The sequence below is a fragment of the Anabas testudineus genome, chromosome 17 (assembly GCF_900324465.2).
Source record: "Anabas testudineus chromosome 17, fAnaTes1.2, whole genome shotgun sequence".
Classification (NCBI taxonomy): domain Eukaryota; kingdom Metazoa; phylum Chordata; class Actinopteri; order Anabantiformes; family Anabantidae; genus Anabas; species Anabas testudineus.
Genome location: NC_046626.1, coordinates 8,895,338 through 8,916,968, shown reverse-complemented (window position 1 = coordinate 8,916,968; position 21,631 = coordinate 8,895,338). Strand labels below are relative to the sequence as shown.

The following is a 21,631-nucleotide window of genomic DNA, read 5'->3' as shown; positions in this document are numbered from 1 at the left end:
CCAGCTGCACAGTGACTGTGAGTACTCGGCTTAAATACTGAAATCACCTTCTTAAAAACTCTGTTTGAGTCTGTTTGATAGTTTGTACCAGCCCCTCTCTGGTTTGTTGGTGTTGTAATATTGAAAAGCATCTTCTCTCTGTAGACTTTGCTGTGGAGACTGGGAATAACTGAAGACTACTTGAAGACCATGACCTTTACAGACCATGATCCTGCCTTTGTCGCCTGCTGCCACTCAGTAAATGCAGTAACCCCTTAAAACACCAGCTCTATTATCCAGCACGTTTCTTGCCTTATTGCCACCGTCCCATAGTACCAGCAAACCCCAGACATATCTACCTTCTCAACACTTGACGCGGTGCTTTTGTCAGCTGTGAAAAGCGTCTTCCTCGGCTCCTCTCACTTCAGAAAGTCTCCAGTTCCAGATGATGCGGGCAGACAGCAAAGGCCGCAGTGCCTCCCCTCACAGGATAACCTACAAGTCTGACTTCCACGCCATCAAATGCTCATTTGACACTGGGGCCAGTCTACAACCGGGGACCAAAGCTTCAGCCGCCCCTAGCTCTCCTGGGCACACAAACAGTCTGACATCCAGCCTGTCAAATTCCATAATGTCGCACACCAGCACCAGCAGCAACACGGGCAGCAGAGGGAGGGTTCCCAGCACCAGGGGGACCAAGATCAGAGACAACATATTTCTCCAAATGGACAGCCAGCAGCTAAGACAAGATGGTGCCCCAGGTCTGAGTCCTGGCTCCACACCCGTTCTCTCTCCCCAAAACCCCAGCCTGCAGCACCAAACCTCATCTTTCTCCGTATCCAGACGTTCGGTTTTAAGCTCCTCGTCCGTACTGAGCACTGTGGCCAGCATCTCTACTCCAGAATCCTCTCTACAAGAGAAACTTTCCAGATCAGAGGAGATAAGGGATATTGACAGAGCGGCTCTGGCTCAGAAGTTTTCGGTGACTCGTAAGTTGTTTGAGACCAAGATGATGAGGGCTGAAGGTGGTGGAGGTCAGGTTTTAAAAGCTGTTACCGCCAGGGGAAACAAGGGAATAGTGTGTGGGAATGTAGAAGGAGAAAATGGGAGAGGAGGAGGAAACCAGTTGGAAAAAGAGGAAAGTGGGATAAGGAAGCATACAGCGGCTGATGGCTTTAATAAAGACAAATCCATGAACCCACCTGTCATTTATATTTCCTCACTGAGGCCACAGGCTCAAGCATCACTGTCAAGGCACCCTGAATATCCTGTATCAGATGGCCAGCGTGAAGAGTCCAACAACTCTGTCACAGGACCACAGACAGAGGAAGAAGGGGCAGACAGTACTAATCTTGACCTCTGCTTGACCCCGGAGCAGCCAGTGAGAGCAGAACTTGTTGACATAAAGAACGAGTCATCAGAAAGCGATGAGAATGAAGAGGAAAAGAAAAAGGATCATTACAGGCTTAAGGACAAGGAAGACAATGATATGAACCGTGTGGAGGATCTAGTGGATGATGTTTTTGAGGAACCAAGCATGGAGACAACACCTGAATCTTATAGGCTGGAAAACAGAGTGGACATAACAACAGGAGAAATTAGGCCAGTCGCCTCCTCAGAAGGACACCAGGAGATACCTACCAGCAAGCCATGTGGAAGAGAGACTAAAGATGACAGTGAAAGTAGAAGAGAGAAAGTTGAGCAGGTGAATGAACAATGTGAGGGTAAAAGGACGGAGCAGAACAAGCAGTTTGTTGCACGTGATGAGCAGAAGTCAGCGGAAATGTTGGAGGAGGAGGAGGAAAAACCTGAGACAGCAGGAGAAGAAAGCGCTGGATGGAGAGAGGGAGGTGTTGAACAAAGGATAAATGATGAACGTGGAGTTAAAGGATGTAGCCAAAGTCAAGAGGAGGAAAGAACTGAAAAAGAAAAGAAAAGGGAGCGAGAAGAAGTTCCAGCACTTAAACACGAGGTCAAACATGTGGCGTGTGGAGGAGGTGGTGAAGGAGCAGGAGGTAAAGAAGATGAGACAGAATCTGCAACAGTCTGTGGGATCGAGAACAAGGCTTTAGTGTACGACGAGGAAGAGCGTTCACCAAGACATGACTTGGGAAGCTCTCTACGCACAGGGAATCAGCTTTTAGTGGAATATCAGGAAATTCCCGGTGTTCCCGATCAAGATGAGGAGGATGTCTTGGATTTAGCAAAGAGAAGAGTCAGGTTCTCCTCGTCACCCATCAAGGTACGAAAAACAACACAAGCTCTGCTTTCAGCATTCGTTATTCCCTTTATAGACAGTCACGCATTTAGGGAAGTCACTTCCATCTGCTGTTTGAGTCCATACATGGGGAAGTGGTAGCTCACATCCATGTTTGTGATTCATGAAGGGAGGAGACAAACGCACAGCAAACACTCCTGTGGCATCAGAAGGACTTAATTCATAGCAAATGTTTGTAAAGGCGGTCAGAGGAGCATCAGTAGTTGACATACGGAAGTTGTGCACATGGAGATTTTTCTGCAATCCTATAATTATGCTTGTACAGTTTCCACTTCCTGTGTCTCTGTGACACACACTCGGAAAGATTTGCCAACGTAAACATTGACTTGTTTTGATAGTAGCTGCAGATGGCTCTCGTCACAGTCTGCTCTAACACACATACAGAACTCGCTATCGATGCATAAAACTGCATTTTCATTAGGCCTAAGTTCGGCACCCGGCAGTGATTATGAATGTACATTGACCGCTGTCTTTCAGGTGTACATCACCTATTCTAACGCAGAGTACGACAGGCACAATGAGGATATTGACCCGGTGTCCGCCTCAGCCGAGTACGAGCTGGAGAAAAGAGTGGACAGGATGGACGTCTTCCCGGTGGAGATAGAAAAGGGTTTGTTCCTCGTTTGTTTTCTTGCTCTTTCTCTCTGCTTCTTTTGCCTTTTTTTTTTTTTTTTATCTGTTTGCTACATTTCAGGGTCTAAAGTGTTACCACAGACTTCAGCTTGCTTCCAGTGGTTCAAGTACGTTTGTGAATAATATTAAACTTTTCTCTATAATTAAAATATGAAGAACTGGCTGAAAGAGTCGTCCAGAAAGCATCATCTTGGGGAGAGAGGTCCCTCTTTAAGACAGGGCCTTCACACTCAAACAAAATAAATCTCTGGCTATATGTGAAACTCTGACACACACAGTAAGAAGAACCAGCTTTAACGTGACAAGTTTCTTTTGAGAGCTCTTTCGATGCATACGTTTTGCTTGTTTGTGTTTTTTTTTTTTTTTGCCGGGTTGATGTTGGCTACTGTGTCTTCCCTCTAGGAGATGATGGTCTGGGCATCAGTATCATAGGAATGGGTGTAGGGGCTGATCAGGGACTGGAGAAACTGGGAATATTTGTCAAGACGATAACTGAAGGAGGAGCAACACAGAAGGATGGAAGGTGCATTTCAACATCAGTCTCTTGTCTGGGATTTCAGTTTGCCCCTGTTAACATGAGTCTATTTGTTGTGTGTGTGTGTGTGTGTGTGTGTGCGTGTGTGTGTGTGTGCGTGTGTGTGTTAGGATTCGGGTGAATGACCAGATAGTGGAGGTGGACGGGGTGAGTCTGGTTGGAGTCTCCCAGCTGTTTGCAGCCACAGTCCTCAAGAATACATCAGGACTCGTCAAGTAAGTCACCGTGTTACAGTGCAGCGTCGTCTTGACATGATTCAACGTCTAGTTTAACTTTAGACACGTAGCAGTGCTTCTGTAAGTTCTCTGTTTGTGAGAGAGGCTGAGCACATGGACCTGCTCATCTGTAATTTGGATCCTGGGTGTTGAAATTTATTTTTGGGCCGGTGTCTGATCGAGACTGACTGCTTAACGTTTGATTCACTATTGAAGCTATTTAAAGATGAAACAATAGCAGGGAGATGTGTTTTCTTAAAGGGCTATACCGGTGGATTTGCAGATTTTAACTGATGTAGTTCATGTTACTGCTGAACATTTTCATGGATGTAGTATTTAGATCGTCTGCCAGCCTGTCATATAGTCACTGGTCCACTCCATTTGTTTCTCTATAGCAGTTCACCTGAACTCTACTCGTGGCCTTTGCTAAAACATTTGAGATGTAACATTTACAGTAGATGTCAGGCAAGAAGATCTTTATAAAGTACAAAGCCAAAACATGATCTAATTCACATCATTTCCATTTTTCTTTGTCCTCTTCCTGCTGGCTCACTGCCATCACTTACTATGCCATGATTAAGGGTGGTGATTGCTCGCAGCTTTGACAGATTTTGTCTGTTGTGCTGCAGGTTTTTGATTGGCCGAGAGAAGGAGGGGGTGGAGAGCGAGGTGGCTCGACTGATCAATGAAAGCCTGGAAATGGATAAAACATCCAGACAGGTGTGTTGTCCTGAAGAGTGGAGTTCTGTTTAGCAACGCCGTATGGTTTGCTCGCGCTGTTTAGTGTGTGTTGACGTGTGATATGTATCATAAGAGCGGGAAGGCCGCCGGAGATGAAGACGGTGATGATAACATGTCTGGGAGGGGCTCGTTAAGTGAAGATGAGGAGGAAGATGACGAAGAGGAGGATGTGTCTGTGCTTTCCAGCTTGGACGACTACCAGATCTGCCTCAAGTATCAGCAGGTACTCTTAATATTATTTAATGAGCATTTATTGGAACATAAAGTGATTAGATTTACATAGATTTGACTTTGTTTCATATAATAAAAATAATAATCACTATTATCCATTCCCTGTAATGTAAAAGTATATCTTTTATATACCTTGATCCACGTATGTTTGGTTATCTTTTTAAAGCTTCAGTCTAAACTACAAAGCAGAACAGCCCAACTTCAGCACTCTAAAGAAAAGGTAGGTCACTCAGCTGAGACGGAGATTGCTCTCTCACACATACAAACCAATAACTGTACTCACTTTAATACGCTACCTTTGCATCCACATTTGGAACAGTCTGACCCACTTAACCGTGTATGAGATGGCTCGATGCAGAGTTATTAGGACACGGGCCGTGTTCCAACACTCCCTGACAGCCCTGCTTTTCTGCCTTTGCCTTGAAGTAATCACCGCTGTGACTTAACTGGGTTGGCGAAAATCTTTCAATTGGAAATCTGGCTTTCTTCTGTCCAACTGGGTTCAATCAGTGAATGCTTCATTTGTTGTGTCAGAACTCTTGAACAATAGTTTCTCACATCCTAAGAATAGTTTCTGACGGTGGGTTGAAACAGCAGTAGCCTTTTTTTTTTTTCCTGCCCCCAGTGTGTCTGACATTAATTGCAGACGTGAGTACATAATTATTTGCTGTGTCTTCTAGTTAAAGGCATGGGAGGAGCAGCAGGCGTGGTGGGAAACCCAGAAGGCTGAGCTGGAGCAGAGAGCACAGGATGGAGAGGAGAAAGCTGACAAACTAGAGAAGTACAATGCTATAGTCTCTGTTGTCACCATTTAGCTGAAGCATATATCCCAGTATATGTGCATGTAGTTGCTATAAGTGGACATGATGCCTACTGTTCCATCTTGTTGGGAAACATTAAAAAGATAATAATAATGGTTAAGAATGTGTTAATGACCCTCCCTCTGTTTATCAGATATTGGCAAGAGGCCCAGACACTGTGCAGGGTTGTGAGCCTGAGACTGGCTGATGCCCAGAGTCAATCAGAAAGCCTGGAGATCAAATACAGTAAGGCCAAGAGACTGGTTAGAGAATACCAGAGCAGGTATGTATTAAACCTTTTTATCCAGTTATTTCTGTGAAAGTATGGATTATCTCTCCTAAATAGCTAGACGTGTACTGCACGTACATTTGGAGTCGTCTTCTTTTTTTTTTTTCCCCCAGACAGGAGGAGAGTGAAAAGAGAGAAACGGATCTGATTAGAGAAATAGAGGAAAGAGATAAGCAGCACAGGGAGGCTGTTGATAGGTTGCAAATGCAGGTAAGAGCCTCCAAAGCCAGCATGGATTGACCTTACTGAACCGCAGGTTCTCTGTAGTGATTGTTTCACACTGTTTACCACAGATAGCACAACTGGAGGGGAAAGCACCTGTCGCTGAAAGAACAAACCACCCTGTGGACTCTTCAGCCGCAGGTACACAGCTGTTACTCTGACTGCCCACTTCAGGCCCTCTTGAGTGAAAATGTGCTTTTTTTACTGAGCGAAAGGGCTTGTTTGTGTCTCCGGTCCAGACTGGTATCTTCCAGTCCCCGATACAGGACGCCTAGACTCCAGTGCTCACATAGCCAGAGCTCAGCTGGCTCAGAAATCCAAACGCCACCCACCGTCACGAGACAAACTCAGAGAGAGCTTCAGAAAACAGGTAAGAGACGAAGCTGACGCCCAATCGGCTGATGCCGACCGCGAGACTTAAACCTTCGTCTTATTGCCGTTTAGGAAGATGAAGCCCAGAAACCACAGGAGAGCCGATCACTGTCCGTTTCTGCTGTGGTACAAAGGAGCAACAGAAGTGACATGTCCAGTACCTCCTCCCTTTCAGCCATCAGTCCTCCACCTCCCACCAGCTCCATCTTCACTCCTTCCATCTACATCACTGACACCGTCACTCCCTCACCGTGCAAATCCTCTGTTTCCAGAAAATCCAAAAGGAAGTTTCCTGACTTCAGGTGTGTGGTTTTTGTTGATGTGTCTCGTCCTTCACAGATTTATAGTTATAGATATAATCATTTTTTTTTTACTTGATATAGTTACTTTTTTTTTTTTTTTTTTTTTTTGCAGTGGTCTTCGAAAGTCTCTCAGCAAAAGGAGAAGTGAGAAACCAAGGAGATCAGTGAACGACAGGTGTGATGTAACATACACAACCCCAACCAGTCTCAACCTATCTGTTACGAAAATAAGCTTTTCACATTGAATTTCCTTGCTCTCTCATTTGATGGTGTTATAAATAAAAGCCATATAAAACTAGACTTAAAAATAAAACTCGCCACAAATTAGAATAAACAGAAATACTGCAAATATATATATTTTTTCCCCCCTTTACTGTAGAACAGTTATTAATTTCCTGCTGCCACTCATGCAGGCGTGCGTAGCCTCCACATTGCTATTTTGAGATCACACACCCAAATTGAGGAAAGTCATTCCAGAGCACACTTGGGTTAAGGGTGGGGGTTGGGGAAACAAAAACTATAAACTTGAAGTGAAATTTCAGAAGTAAGCTTCAAATGTTATTAATTGAATTTAAACTGAAACATAACAATTGTTCGACGCAGGAGGTCATGTGGTGATCTGACGGATGAGCCGGCTGAAGTTTCTCCAACTGGCTCGGTCGGGTCCATACCTTCTTGTTTGCCCTTTCCCTGGTTCGGGGAGAGAGGAAAAGAGAAGGAAGAGGGAGAGAGGGGCAGGGAGAGGCTCCGGTCTGTGTCCACCAGCAGCTTACCGTATCTGACCACCACGGGAAGGCGAGATCAGGTAAGAAGAGTTGGTGCTGGACTTCGCTGCATGCCGCTCTCCTCTTTCCACCTTCTGTTCTGGATTTTTCTCTAACACAATTGGTTCTTGTTTAAACATGCATGGGTTAGCATGCTACAGATGTAAAATGAAATGGGCAGCCTAGGGTTGGTTGTTTTTTATTGGTTCCAGAGTATTGGCTCTCCAGTGGACAGCTCCAGCATGGTGGGTCATGTCTCTGAACCCTCCCTCTCTGGACACTCTTACACTTTCACCTTTTCCTCCACTGAGGTGAGCCTGTCTTTCCCCTTCTTTTCTTTTTCCCTTACTGCTTTCCCACCAGAGCACTTTTTGTCCTGCCATTTTTTTTCCCAAGCCTACTCTTTTCTTTAATTACAGTTTCTTTAATTTCTTTTCTCCTTCTCTTCTCTTGGTTTTGTCCCTCGTGTCCTTTCAGACATTAGACGATGACCCACTTCCCACCAATAACAACTGTCAGTGGCAAAGTCGACCCGTCTCGGAGTGGAACAGCCAGCAGGTGTGTCTGTGGTTAGTCGCCATGAACATGGATCAATATACAGCCGAATTCTCTGCCAGAGGCGTGGACGGGACACTGCTGCTCAACACGGACAGTGAGAAACTCAAGGTCAGTGTTAAGAAAATGTATAGTGAGTAGTTCATTTGAGACGTTCATACAGTTTTTATTTTTTTTCAGTCAGTGCTTTCTGACTTACACGTATCTTTGTCTGTCAGGCTCTGGGAGTGTGCAGCCAAAGTGACCGGTCTGTCCTCAAGAAGAAGCTGAAAGAGATGAAGAAAAGGGAGGAAAAAGAACACAGGAAAGAAGAGAAGAGGCTGAAAGAGGAAAAGGAGAAGAACGCAGTGTTGGACAGGGAGAGTGAAGCAAAAGAAAAAGCGAGGACGCCGATGGAGGAGAAGTCTGTAAAAGAGGCTCGACGCAGCGGCAAAACTGTGAGAACTGAGTCTCTCCTATGAAGAAAACACCTCACCTCACGCACAGAAATACCAGTTTCTACTTGGCTAATAGAAACGGCTACATCACCTGCACTTGTCCCCTATTGTTCACATCTTGATAGTTATCATGTAGGACACTGAATGCTGGTTGGGTTTAACTGCTCGATCAAAGCAGTTTCGACTCCAGCACCAAAGTTTACACTAACAACAATAATGGTATCTCTCAATATACTTTTAAGTCGGTTGTGAAGTGTGAGAATGTGACTTTGTTTGTTTTTATCCTGGATCTTAAATTATCATTATAATGATTTTAATATTTAATGTGCTGATTTAAGCACTCAGGTATTTGCTGTAAATGCTTTTTTTAAATGTATTAATAAATTATGCTTTCAACTTGCCGTCTTTTGCTTTAACTCATTACATCTGGCCGCGAATAATCACAAACACGACACACAGGACGGGACAAACGTTTATTCAAGAAACTCTTTTCACTCTGCATACTTTACAGCGGGTGAAGTGAAGGTGAATTCAGCAGAGGCATCAGTAAGTTACAGTTCCTACTTAATGTACAACCTGAGGCACCTCGTGCACAAACTGATTTAAAGACGACACTTAAGGCAGAGGCACAGTAGAAATAATTAAAAACTGCAATTTTTTTCAACAGGGGAAATAAACTTTTATAGTTGCATGTGGATGCATTGCATGACTCTTTGGCCTGTAGAGCACGTAACAGAAAATACTCCACAAAGAATAAATACAATTCTGCAAAATAATCTTTTTTCTTTTTTCTTTTTTTTTTTTTACAAAAGACTGCTCCTGTTCTTTAACCCCCCCTCCCTCCCTACCTCCAGTCAACACTGTAAATGTAGTAAATGTACAAAATAAGCTCCAAAGTTCTGACAGTAGTTGTGCAGGATCATCTTCCACAATGCAACTCTCCTTCCAGTGGTTCATACTGACTTTCAAGAATAAAATCAACCCTGAAAGCAGAATGTTTTTTTTCCTCTCTTCCTCTTTTTTTTTTTAACTAAATATGTCCATTGTATCTTGTTATTTACAGTCCACACTGTGCAAAGACAGGGCAGGAAAAATCTGTGATATTTGAGAGTTCCCACAGACAAGTATGAGTATGACGTCAGATCTCGTCGGCTGTTAAGAATAATGTTCATTACGATGCCAGGTTGTCATCCAGGGCTTCTTTTCCAGGTTTTCCCAGTCGCCATTTCGAGGATTTATCGTTCTCTCCTCCCTTTTTATCCGAACTGCACTGTAACTGGGAACCTTGTCTTCATATTTGGCATGGTTAAAAAAGCCACACTGCAGAGCAGAAGGGAAAACAAAATGTTTTGTTTGAGAAATGGTATTTAAAGGCACACAAAGAAAGAGCAGGAGGTTAAATGGACTTTGAGCTAAAGTGCAGTAAATCCATAAAGAGTTGAAGAAAGCCATCGGCGCTCGTCTTAAAGAAAGAAAACATGTTATAATGCCCCAGTTTTAAAATGGAAAGATAAAGAAACCGCCAGACTTAGTGCATGTGCATAGCCACAGAAACTGCTAACAGCAGAGAGAAAATCAAAGAGATGCGGCACAGCCCCCATGGTGTAGTTCCTGAGTGCATGAAATAACCCAGTCATTGCTTATCAGCCATCACCTCCCCTGGTCATGCAGGTGAACCGTAATCCTCCACACATAACCATGTGTGAAACTCTTTTAGATGAAAATCTTTGCAGTCATAATCAGTCAGCTTTTATTAGAGCATTCCTGTCACAGTATGAGTTTTGCCCATTGCCTACCTAATACCAGAAAGCAGCACATTTGTAGCAGATAGCAGCAAAAGAGAAAACATTTCTCATTCATGGTAGGCCAAGTAGTTTTACCCTCTGTTTAGTTTTTATGCATTTGCTGTCAGTGTCTCTTTTTCTGACGGGTCCGCTTTACTCTTTTTCCCAAAGAGTCCACACTGAGGAGAGGCAAATGGTTAGAAAATGTGCATAAGTGCCGCGATACATACCTAAACTGTAAATGGACCACATGTTCAAGATTCAAAAGGCCTCATCGGTTAAAATCATATAAATGTAGATGTGTGTGTCGACCCCCAGTATCCTACCTTCCAGAGGAGGAAAGCCAGTAGACCCAACAACAGCAACCCCAGCAGGATGGACAGCACGATGATCCACCAAGGCACTCCTCCATATGAAGCTGAATGCTGCCTCTCTGGGAACACTGTCAGTCTCACCTGGAGAACATAATACAGTGGCAGCATTAGGATTGTTAACTACATTACAATATTATTGCTTTCTCTCTGATGTCCATGCATTACATTAACAAACACCATTAATGACCTGTATAAAAACTGTATTTCATGCTATAAATCTATAAAGTCAATCCTTCTTTTTTCCCGTTCTGTTTCATTACCTGTGTCTCAGCATTTTCCAGGTGTGTGACCCTGCTTGAACCTTCTAGGTGCAGAGAGGCCTTCACTATCACCTCTACATGATGTAACTTGGAATAATCCTGTTGAAAGGAAATAGGCGAAGTCCCAGTTTAACAATGTAAAATAGCTTATCCTCCTACTATAAGTATTTAAATCATTTTAATTCTTCATTTAAGCTAAAGCAGATCTGAGTTCATACACAATCAATCAAAAAAAAAAAATAATTCAACATAGAGATTTTACCAATAGCTAATCTTTAAAAGTTTTTTTAAATTTTATGACCTGAAATATGAATTAATACGTGTTACATGTGTTAATAATCATTTAGTGACATGACGGCAAAGCCATGCAAACTTGATGCCGCTCTGTTTTAAACAGTTTACATTTAAATGTAATTATGTGAGTACATGTTATAATTTATGGTCAATCATTACTATTATCACATTACTAAAGTTCTTGTGTTTAACTCTTGAGACTTTTTTACCTCTATGAAGGTGCCGCTCCACAGGCGAGAGTGGAGCGTGATGATTGCATTACTGCCCAAGCCCTGCAGGGGGCACGTTATGGTCTTACATTTGGCTCCATTGTCACAGGACTGTCAAAAAAACAGTAACAGCAAATTACCACTGCTGTTTGCAATTGCATATAAAACAATAATAATATAAAACAACAGAACAGACTTTTATTTACCAAAGTTGTTGATTTCTTAGTCTCAATTAAACGTGACAAAGTGCCCTCGTCGCTATTCTGGGTGTTTTTCGCTGCTCTTCTTGTCCTGGTGTTAGATGGTTTCTTAAAGCAGAAAAGAAAAAGGACATCCAACTATTAAATTAAAAATGAACTGCTGAGTTTGTCTGAATAAATATAAATACAGTGTGTGTGCCCACTTCCACACATGCAGCAGACAAATGTGAACGTGATCATGTGCAGGCAGAGCGACCATCACACTAACCATTTTAAGACTGTTGATCTCATTTTTAGGCGTGCAAGCTATGTTATCCACTCCCGTGGAGCTGATCTTCATCAGGTAGAGCAGCCACTTGCCCTGCTCTGTCTCCTTTGGCCACTCGATCTTCAGGAAAGCAGTGCCAAAGTCTGTCAAGCGACTTCCCAGGTTGATTATCTGTGAAGCAAGTGGTGGTGGTGTTGAACATCAGCTGACAAAGCTTTCATTTTCCAACTAAAGCATATGCACATACACAGTTGTTGATTAATAAGACGGTAATATATTAGGTTTCCTGTACTCACTCTGAATTGATGTGTGATGGCACTGCCTATGTCACTTTCAGTCATCATGGCTGCCTCACCTTTGACCTCTCCGGTAAAGTAAGCCTGAGATGGCTGTGCTTGTCTGGAGATACAAGAAATTCACAGTCAGAAATAAACAGTTAGAAATCTGTGCACATCTGTGTGTTTTCGCACATGTACCCGTTTCTTACCCTGATACAGACAGCTGCAACACGATGGCCACCGTTACCTTCGCTTTGACAGGAGCTATGTTTGGCTGGTCGCTTGTCCTGTTGGATCAAACACATAACTCAAATACTCCTAAGGACACTACAAAAGTCAACACATAATTGAGGTACTTCAGACTCCAGAGGAAGTACTGTGGTATAAAGTAAGTATACAGTAACTATGATTTTGAATAACTCTAGCAGGAATCGCAGTTTGTGCTGCAGGATTACAATCTCTGGTATACTTACGTTTTTAGCTGAAGATCAATCTCCAGTTCAGTAGTGTTGAGAGAGATGCCTGATGTGCCCATAATAATGTAGAAGGTCGTCTATATGACATACAGAGTTTCTAGTTATTAACAATGACACCTATGCAGAGGAGGTAAACAGTAAGATGAAAGACGATTTCCTCTCACCGTTGAGCCACGTTTGAAGGGGTTTCCAAGCTCACAGTCTGCCTTAGTGCCATCTTTGTTGGCTATACAGCTTACTGCCGACTAAGGAATGACAAGTCCAAGTCAGAACCAAATCAGTGTAAGTGTGTGTGAGAGAGAGAGAGAGTGTGTGTGTGTCAGAGAAAAAGAGACTCACTCCAAGTGAAGCACGGTAAGCAGAGTAGGCGAGGGAGGGTGGGAAGGAGGCGATCAATGAGGCTTCATATGCATCATCTCCTTGTTCATTGGTCACTTTGACCTCCAAGGCAATATCCTTCTGGTCACTGAGTGAGATCACTGGCACACCATTGTCTCTTTAAACAGACAGAAATTGTGAGACCAGATGTGAACAAGGGTGTGTAGACACAGTATAGCTTAGTGTGGGAGCACATTGCACCACCTGGTGGTTTAAATGTTGAGGTGAACAGGGGTCTTTTTGGGCACTGTGTTTTAACACCTGTTGGCCATTAAATGTCCTCCCTGTTGACTACTGTCCACCACAAGACTAACACCGCCAGTTGGGGGTATTGTTGGACCTGACGGGTGTATATATATATGTACTCTTACAATTCTAATGGAGTGAACGTGTCTGTGTCAGTCGTCCTGCGGCCAAAGCGATATTCCATCTTTAAGTTGCTCTGGCACAAATTGTCAGTGCCACAACCCAGCTTCAGGAAATTCACCTATAAATCATATTCAGATACATAAAAGATCAAACAGAGACAACGAGACTATTTAGTGCACGTTAATAGAATCTATCCTTTATACATCAAGCACCGTGCATACGCACCACTGATCGAGTAATCATTGGCCGGTTGCTGTCCAGGACAGGCAGCGGTTGAGAAGCTGAGCTCTGCCTGCGTTTACGATTGGCATTGGGAATGGACACAGACACATCGATGGGGATCCCATGAAGCTTGTCTCGAATGTTGTCCTGTAGAACAACAATATTACACACCACAGCCGCGCTTTGATGATAACAGAAAGGGAAACTTTCAAGCAAGAGTCAGTACCTGTACTTCAATTTTACGTGTGACACACTGTTTTGCTCCCTGACTGTTCAAACTGATGGTGCCTTTGGATTCATAGGGGTTGTTTGAGGCGGAGGGCTCTGTGAAGGTCACCCTGGGAATAAACCCATTCTTTTTGTAGTCATCGTCTGCCTTTAGGGAGTACTCCACCGCTGGATGGGACAAAGAAGGGACGTGAGACAAAACAGAAAGACACTGAATCCCTACATTTCTTATAATATCAAGAGAAAACATGATGAATATGACATTTTGCTGAAAGACTTGGCTCAGCATACTCAGTCTGGGATTGTAGCTCTTGGGGTTGGCAGTGTAGGTGAAGCATGCCTCAACACTCAAGCTGGGGACACAGTAAAGTTTATTTAAAATCAGACAGTACTGGCACAGTTTTTTCACAAAGAAGCAACTGCTGACTCGTGACCCAGCTTAATGATTAGAGAAACTCACCAGAAGCTGCTGCCACAGTTCTTCTTGCTGAGGTCAATTTCATTCGGTGAGAACTTGATTTCCTTCTGGATATTAATAACTGGACGGGCTCTGGGAGAAAATAACTCAGTGAGAAACTCAATAAGCACGACAGAGGACATCCATTAAAATAATAATTGATCAGTTCACTTACTTGAACAAAAAGACAGAGTCGGAGAGGGAACCAACAACCAGGTCAGGGTAGGAGTTCTTATCCAGATCCATGTTGCCTGCCAAAGAGTAGCCGAACAGCTTCACTTGTGAAGACTTTCCATGCAGAACCTAAAGCAAGACAAACGCATAGTTTGATCACCACTTTACTGTAAAATCCAAGCCTGATGTGACCAACAACAAGTAAACATGGATCTAAGCTACATGACAAAACTACAAAAAATATTTGAAGTTGCAAAATCATCCCATATTTAAACAGAATGATTGTCCTTCTACCAGTTTATTGCGTACCTGTGCAGCTTTTGTAGAGCTGAGTCCTGTGGCTGATCCATGGTAGATGTAAACATTGCCTGTGCCATCATTTTCATAAGGAGATCCCACTGCAAAATCTATCAGGAAGAACAACACTGACCTATAGTGTGGCTATACAGATACAAATAATTCAGTCACAGAGGAGTGACCAGCGGACTGTAACGCATGTATGCATACGCAGCCTCACCATGGTAACCATCCTGGTTTATGTCCCCCAGGTTTTCTACAGCAAGACCAAACATGGAGTCCTTAGGGCCATCTATTCTGGTGCGTTTAACTTGGTTCCAGTTTCCTGCATTGTTGATGTAGACGTACACAGCTCCTCCAATTTCTCCATCCTTCTCGAAGTATTGAGGTGCTCCCACCACGATGTCCTGCCAACTATCAAACAACAGCGTTAAATGTTAATGATAATGCAGAGACGCTGATGGCACTTTTCAAAGCAGAAGTTACAGGTTGCTTTGAATCAAAGCGTCTGGTAAATGTAAAAGTAAACGTACTCACCTGTCCCCATTGAGATCCAGCACAGCCAGATCATAGCCGAAAGATGAGGCGAGACCCTCCCCTTCCAGGATGTACTCTTCAAGCAGGATCTTGCTCGAGGATGGGCCCGTCTTCAGCAGCACGACCGCCCCGCTGTGATTCGCCCTGGGAGCTCCTGCAACAACCGTCAGTTGACCCTTCTTGGTCAAACTCTTCCCTGAGTCCAGAGAGAAGCCTGAAGGAAAAGGACAAAGGAATTGGTCACGTCGTCAGAGGTACAATTCTATGTGTAAATGAAATGACACAGAGTCATGGTGAAGACTGAGCATTTTACCCAGGTAGCTGTTGGCAGGGGCAGGGACCAAGTTCTGATTCATTTCGCTCTCATCTCCCGTCTCAAAGGGACCATCGTCAAAGATGTCCATTTCTAGGAAGGTGTTGTTCTTTTGTTCCAAGCGTACGACGCCTTAAAGAGAGGGAGGGGAGACCAGATAAGATAAGATGGGATAGATCTAGTTGGCAATCAAAGGATGAAAAAAACATAACACTGTCGCACACTAGAATACCTCTCCAGTTATATGTTCCAGGAGCCCCAAAGATGAGGTAGTGGTAGTCCCTGTCGAATGTGGCAGACAGACCCTGCTGGCAGGAGCCGAACATCTCATGGCCTCGGGGCCGGCTGGCACAAAAGTGCCACTCACCTCCATCTTCACCCGATTCTGGATGTATCTTTAAGTCCTGACTCAGCACGTAGCAGCGGCCAATAACATCGCGGGACTCAATGGGTGTGTTCACATTGTCGCGGCGTTGGTAGCGATGAGCACAGGTCTGTCAGAGAAGCATTAATACAAATATACTGAGCGTGAGGAGCAGTGTTAAGTAAAAGAAGTAACAAAATGTTCATAATCATGAGACAGTTCATGTTCAGATACTTACCACAATCTTGCCACCTGGCCCCTGACTTTGGACTGTCACTCCCATCCACTGGTTCTCTTTGCTTTCTTTCCTTAAATCCTCTGCAAAGAGGCAGAAAGCAGACAGATATTCATTATTTTTCCAACCTTGAAGAAAATCTTTCTAAAATATGCCAAACCGTGTCACACTAATGCACATGGGTTAGAAGATATCTCACCGTCATTATCAAAGATAACTCTGTCACAAGCTGTTGAGGTGGTGCTCATGTCACAGCTGTAGAGTCCTCCTGTAACTTTAGATTTTTGACCTGGCAAGGCTTTTGCTTTTGGAGCACCAACCAGCAGCCTGAAAACACACACACACATACATATGGATCCATTAAAACAAGCACGGCATGCAGCTCAATCAAATGCACATTGTGACACTCATACTGAAAGAGAAGCACTCTGACATTTCTCCCATTAACATATTATATTGTCTCATATTCCAGTCTACTGTGTCACACAGCAGTCATATTCACACACATCTGCCACCAAGCTGATGTTCCATGTCCAGCTGAGTCAAAGACCCCTTTGAAATGGCTGAACCGGGCTTTCACTCTCCATCCACACACACACACACACACACACACACACACACAAACACACACACACACACGTAGACACAGAGTCTGCCATTGTGGACAAAGGGCAAACGCCACACCCAAAGCTCGGTGATGGGGATCCAGTTCCCAGGATTTTCAACAGAGTAAATCAAGCAAGTCAAGGATGTCATCCCTCAAATGGATGCTTTGTGGAGGTTTACAGGAAAGAGTACGGCATACACACAGGGCCTGTACACTCCTCTCTACAGTATATATGTTCCTGGATGTCACTCTAGTTTGCTTTGTCTGTGCGATTGAACATTGTACAGCTAGCTGTCTTGACAAAGCGTTCTCAGATACACACCCACCATATGGGGAGGAATCTACAGATGCATACAGCCAGAGTGAGGAGCCAAGGCCTAATGTGATCAGCATGTTTTTAACGTAGACCTCCACCATCAACGCTGCAGACACTGCACATGGGAGAAGAATTCAAACAATAAAGCAAACTTTGTCAGACTCACTGTGACTTCTGTGGGCGTGATGGGGATTAGCGAAGGACAATAAATCATACAAAAATATATCTGCAACGATAACAAAGTCACCCACAGCCTCTTAATATCGCTGCTATGAGAGGAGCTGAGATGTGCTTTGCCGGAAACACTGAGAAGTGTTTACCATTTTAGCCACTGGATGGGTTTGGCCTTGTTGCAAACACCAGAGTACTATAATTTGTGCTGTTATCCCACCCATTAAAGACACTTGACATTTGATACCACACAGTCTGAAGCCTACCGAAGATACACTCTCCACCTCTACTTGCACTATGACTATGAGAAACTGTTAGAGATGACGAGTCGCGACTAACAGTGAATCACAGAAGAAGTGATAATAATATAATATGTTATAGAAATATTATTATTATGTTACTGATTGACTGAACATGTATAGACAGCAGGTACATTATCTTACATTCGGACACACTTTGCTGCTGTACGTCATTAATTGTCATTGAAGAGTGCAGCGCTCCCATAATGTGTCAGCGGCTCGGCACTGCGATAAGCTCAGTCTGCTTCTTCACTGACAGCGCCACAGCTGTTTATCTAATCTATAACAACCAGCAGAAGAAGACCCAAGACCGGGCTTAGTCTACAGGAAGGAATAGGACAGACAGAGGGCGAGGCTGTGCATGTATGTGTGCAGCGACTGACAGTGGCCCTCTGTGTGAAGTGACCACAAGAGAGACATCACTTTGACAAAGATGTGATGGGTTTTTTTTGTTTTTATGTTTTTAACAGCTAGGGCACATCCCCTTGCTTAGCAACAACCAGCAACACCCTATCAACTGGAGGCATTCACCTCCAAATAAGTTGCAGATCCAGAGGTTCGTGTCACGTGTTACTCAACTTCTCTCTTCATCCGCCTGCCAGACTTAAGCCCGCTGGTTGAATAACAGCTCATACTTGGTGCCCAGACACAGAACAGATTTATGTTCCTCTCAGCATTCTTTCAGGTATCACATCTTGCTTTTTCTTCCGTTGCTTTCTCCCACTGTGTGTGTTGGATTTTGGGTAACTTTAGATAACCTAGGACTAATACTGAAGCCCTGTCTTTATCAAGTACACACACGTTACACACTCATACTTCCCTATTAAACTTCACCGTCTTATCTTCTCTATCATTTCTGTAATCTAGACACAGGACAACAATGGCATTACTATTTTACACCCCAGCCTGTCTTACTTTGCTCTTTCTCACAGCTCTGACACACACACACACACACATACACACACACACACACACACACACACACACACACACATATGCATTCACTTTCTCCCCCACATTTCTCAAACTTGAGCTCTTAAACATCTTTAGACTCTCCCTCCTCCTCCTCCCTCCTCTCCCCACTCATGCATTTTGCACTTTCCCTCTTGATTTTATTATACAGAAAACTACACGAGGGAATTATGACAGATTGTGGGATGCTCTCTCACTCTTTCGCACACACTCCTGCCCTGTCCTGCAGGTCCACGTGACATTCAGCTGTGTCTGAACACAAGCTGGCATGTGTGGATGGCAAAGGGGGCTGTGACTCACAGTGCACACCTAGCAGTGAGGATACACACACAAGTACACACACGCTAACCCTTACTCCAGCACACACATTGTTTCAGAGCACTCACTTCTATCTCTTCTTTTAGTGCCTCCGGTGAGGAATGTCTCATGACTCGTCCAAATGACTGACAGCAAGGCAACGCCTGAGTGCTCAGCCACAGCATGCATCAGCACCATAAAAACACACCAAACCGGCAACGCACAGACACATCCAAACACACACACACACACACACACACTCCATCTACACTGATGCATGTGTATACACACATATAGAGTCCACAGTGAGGGCACAATCCATCTCCATAACGGCATTATGAGCACCATCACTTGCGAAACAAAGACACACACATTCAAATCTGCCTCATAATCAAACATGCTAAATAGTTTGTTTATGGGTTAACCACACAGCCAATGGTTTGTTGACACAACTGTTCAACAACGCTGGATATACTTGACTTTGTATAACAGATCAGGAAACATGAATCTCTGTACTGTGTCAAATAACTTAATACCTCACAACAAGATGCTTTAGAGCTACAATTAAGATTAATCTCACAATTACTATGTTAATAAACCAACCAATAAATAGTTGGGTCAATGAAACATCAGCAGTTCATAAATCAGAGGGACTCAGTTGTTAAAGAACAAATTGAAAGCTGGTATATCTTCACTAGAACAATTATCCATCCTCACAATAGCAGAAACCTACTATTTGATTAATCCACCAACATCAGTCTACATTATCTACAGTGCTACGTGATGTTATTCAGTTCACAGAATCCAACTGTGTTCTGTTTTTATTGCATTTACTTTTACAACCTGAAGCAGAGGGACTTTGTGGTGGCACTGGTCTTGTGCTGATCACCATGTGTCTTTCATTTAGGCACAGCTAAGAAGTAGGACACAAGCTGCCCCTGTGTGCATAAGTGTCTAACAGTAGGAGACATGTGTAAAAAAAAAAAAAGAAAAAAAAAAGAAGCTTGAGAACAATGTTTGACCTCTTTGGAAAAGGTTAAATAACTCTAAGCCCGACTTGTCTGGAATATCTGGCAGTGGGTAAACACATCAGAGTTAGTTTTAGATTTCATTTGAACAAATACAGAATAATACAAGAAGCACAGCATAAAAAGCCATTTAAAACTGCATGTTACCAGCTTCTTTAAAGGTTATAATGTATTAAGTAGCATCTTATGGATTAAGGACAGTGGTGCAAAATGCATTTCAACTACACAAAGTACATTTCCTCAAATACTGCACCTATATATCATATATATTTGTGCTTGTACTAATAAAAGGGCAGTGATGTCACATATAACACTTACATGTGTCATTTTCACTGCACTGATTACTCTACTTCCTTTTCCTTGACTATGTGAATACTTAAAATGCCTCGATCTCCCCTAAAACCACTGTGGGAGACAAAAAAAAAAATAAAAAAAAAAAGGCGAGAGCGCGCACCTGTACGTGGCCCCCCGACGCAAAAGTGAAGGCCCAAGTAAAGGTTACAAATAAGTAACCTGGAAGGAAAGACTTAAAGATTAACCAGGGGAGAGTCTGTGCTCAAACTCAGAGCTCTGAGTTTTGGTTTGATGAAAGTTGCTGCTCAGAAACCTACCTGCGCCAAACCCGAGCTGCGCACTTTTCTGTAATGGTTCCCAAAGATGATTTTTCATCTCATACAGCTCCGAGAACACGCAGCCAGCTTCCGATCATCTCCTCTGCTCTGGCATTTTAATTAGCCTCTCCACATGGTTACACAAGTTATTTTAAAATAAAAAGCGTGTCTCCGAGGTTGGGACAAGTAAACAACTGGTTTCCAGACTTTTAAAACTAAACTCTTACATTCTCTTCTCCTGCGGGAGCAGCTGCCGGTGCATGGCGAGAGAGAAGCCGAAGAGGCTGCCTGGGTCCCCGCTCTTCCTCAGGACGTTGTCGGTGTCCAGGTTGAAAGCGCACAGTCGCCCGCATCCCGAGAGGAAAGCGAGCAGCCACAGTCCACAGGTGATCCTGTCCTCCATGAGACCCGATCAAACTGACAAGGTGGCGAGTCCCTGTTGAAGTAGGTGCAGAGTGCGACTCACTGACTGCTGCAAGATTAAATGTTGTCCACTTTGCTTGCAGCAGCCCCTCCCACTGGTTTTGTCCTGACACACACACACACACACACACACATCATCAATCATCATTATCCTTCCTACCACACCTTCAAGTTTTTGCTAGTTTATACTGCCTCTTAGTATAATGAGTATTTTATAGTTGGTACCTCTCTTAGTTTTGAGTAGATCAATGGTGAAATGTAACAGGGTCAGTGACGCCTGAGGCAGCAATAAAAACAGCTCATCTCCTGAGGTTAAACTGGCAGCTTCTGACAGCAGACCTCTAAGTATAACACTGTAATAAAGGCTGTAATTAAACTCCTATGGAAACAAGAGTAAACAAAACATATCTTAAGTTCCACAGGAGGGAAAATATTGGCATCAATGCAGCAGCATGAGAGAGCAATCTGCACACTCCTTCCACACTCTCACATTAAATTGTGTTTGCTGACACCAAACGTCCTTGCAGAGCCAATAGTTTGGGAAACTTGTTGCTTCAGTTGTTAGTCAATAGCGCAATTTTGCCAGAAATACCAAAATGCCCTCATGACACTGGCACAGCGATAGCAACAATGGCCTAGAGTGGGAGAGACAGATGGGAAGAAAAGGACAAAGAGGAAGACACAATATTGAACAAAAGCAATGGAGGAAAGCGAGCTATGCAGTGAATGGCATGGTTACAATACAGTATGTGGCCTCTACAATATACAAAGCCAGACACAAGTCCGATTTTAGAATTACAATTATTTGCATGCTTGTTGATCACTACATGCTATCAC

General features: G+C 43.5%; 2 protein-coding genes across 2 annotated transcripts; one reads left to right on the top strand and one right to left on the bottom strand.

The window, feature by feature from the left end:
- The first annotated feature begins 5 nt into the window (after positions 1-5).
- On the top strand, positions 6-8,754 carry LOC113171805 (neurabin-1-like). Its single transcript, XM_026374530.1, has 18 exons — positions 6-17; positions 145-2,221; positions 2,735-2,867; positions 3,293-3,413; positions 3,536-3,640; positions 4,270-4,360; positions 4,455-4,604; positions 4,779-4,832; positions 5,293-5,393; positions 5,567-5,695; positions 5,815-5,911; positions 5,995-6,064; positions 6,163-6,293; positions 6,368-6,597; positions 6,710-6,772; positions 7,201-7,402; positions 7,839-8,027; positions 8,135-8,754. The coding sequence occupies exons 2-18, from the start codon at positions 425-427 to the stop codon at positions 8,375-8,377; spliced, it is 3,906 nt and encodes a 1,301-aa protein (XP_026230315.1). The 5' UTR covers positions 6-17; positions 145-424; the 3' UTR covers positions 8,378-8,754.
- Positions 8,755-8,812: 58 nt separating this feature from the next.
- On the bottom strand, positions 8,813-20,851 carry itga6b (integrin, alpha 6b). Its single transcript, XM_026374531.2, has 26 exons — positions 20,599-20,851; positions 16,270-16,397; positions 16,074-16,153; positions 15,704-15,965; positions 15,472-15,603; positions 15,159-15,372; positions 14,842-15,035; positions 14,634-14,731; positions 14,326-14,453; positions 14,154-14,243; positions 13,985-14,046; positions 13,692-13,861; positions 13,469-13,612; positions 13,246-13,361; positions 12,836-12,992; positions 12,661-12,741; positions 12,494-12,573; positions 12,230-12,307; positions 12,039-12,141; positions 11,743-11,913; positions 11,481-11,582; positions 11,275-11,385; positions 10,772-10,870; positions 10,464-10,592; positions 10,234-10,316; positions 8,813-9,673 (listed from the first exon to the last, which is right to left on the bottom strand). Exons 1-25 carry the CDS (start codon positions 20,772-20,774, stop codon positions 10,248-10,250), a joined length of 3,174 nt encoding a protein of 1,057 aa, XP_026230316.1. The 5' UTR covers positions 20,775-20,851; the 3' UTR covers positions 8,813-9,673; positions 10,234-10,247.
- Positions 20,852-21,631: the final 780 nt, after the last annotated feature.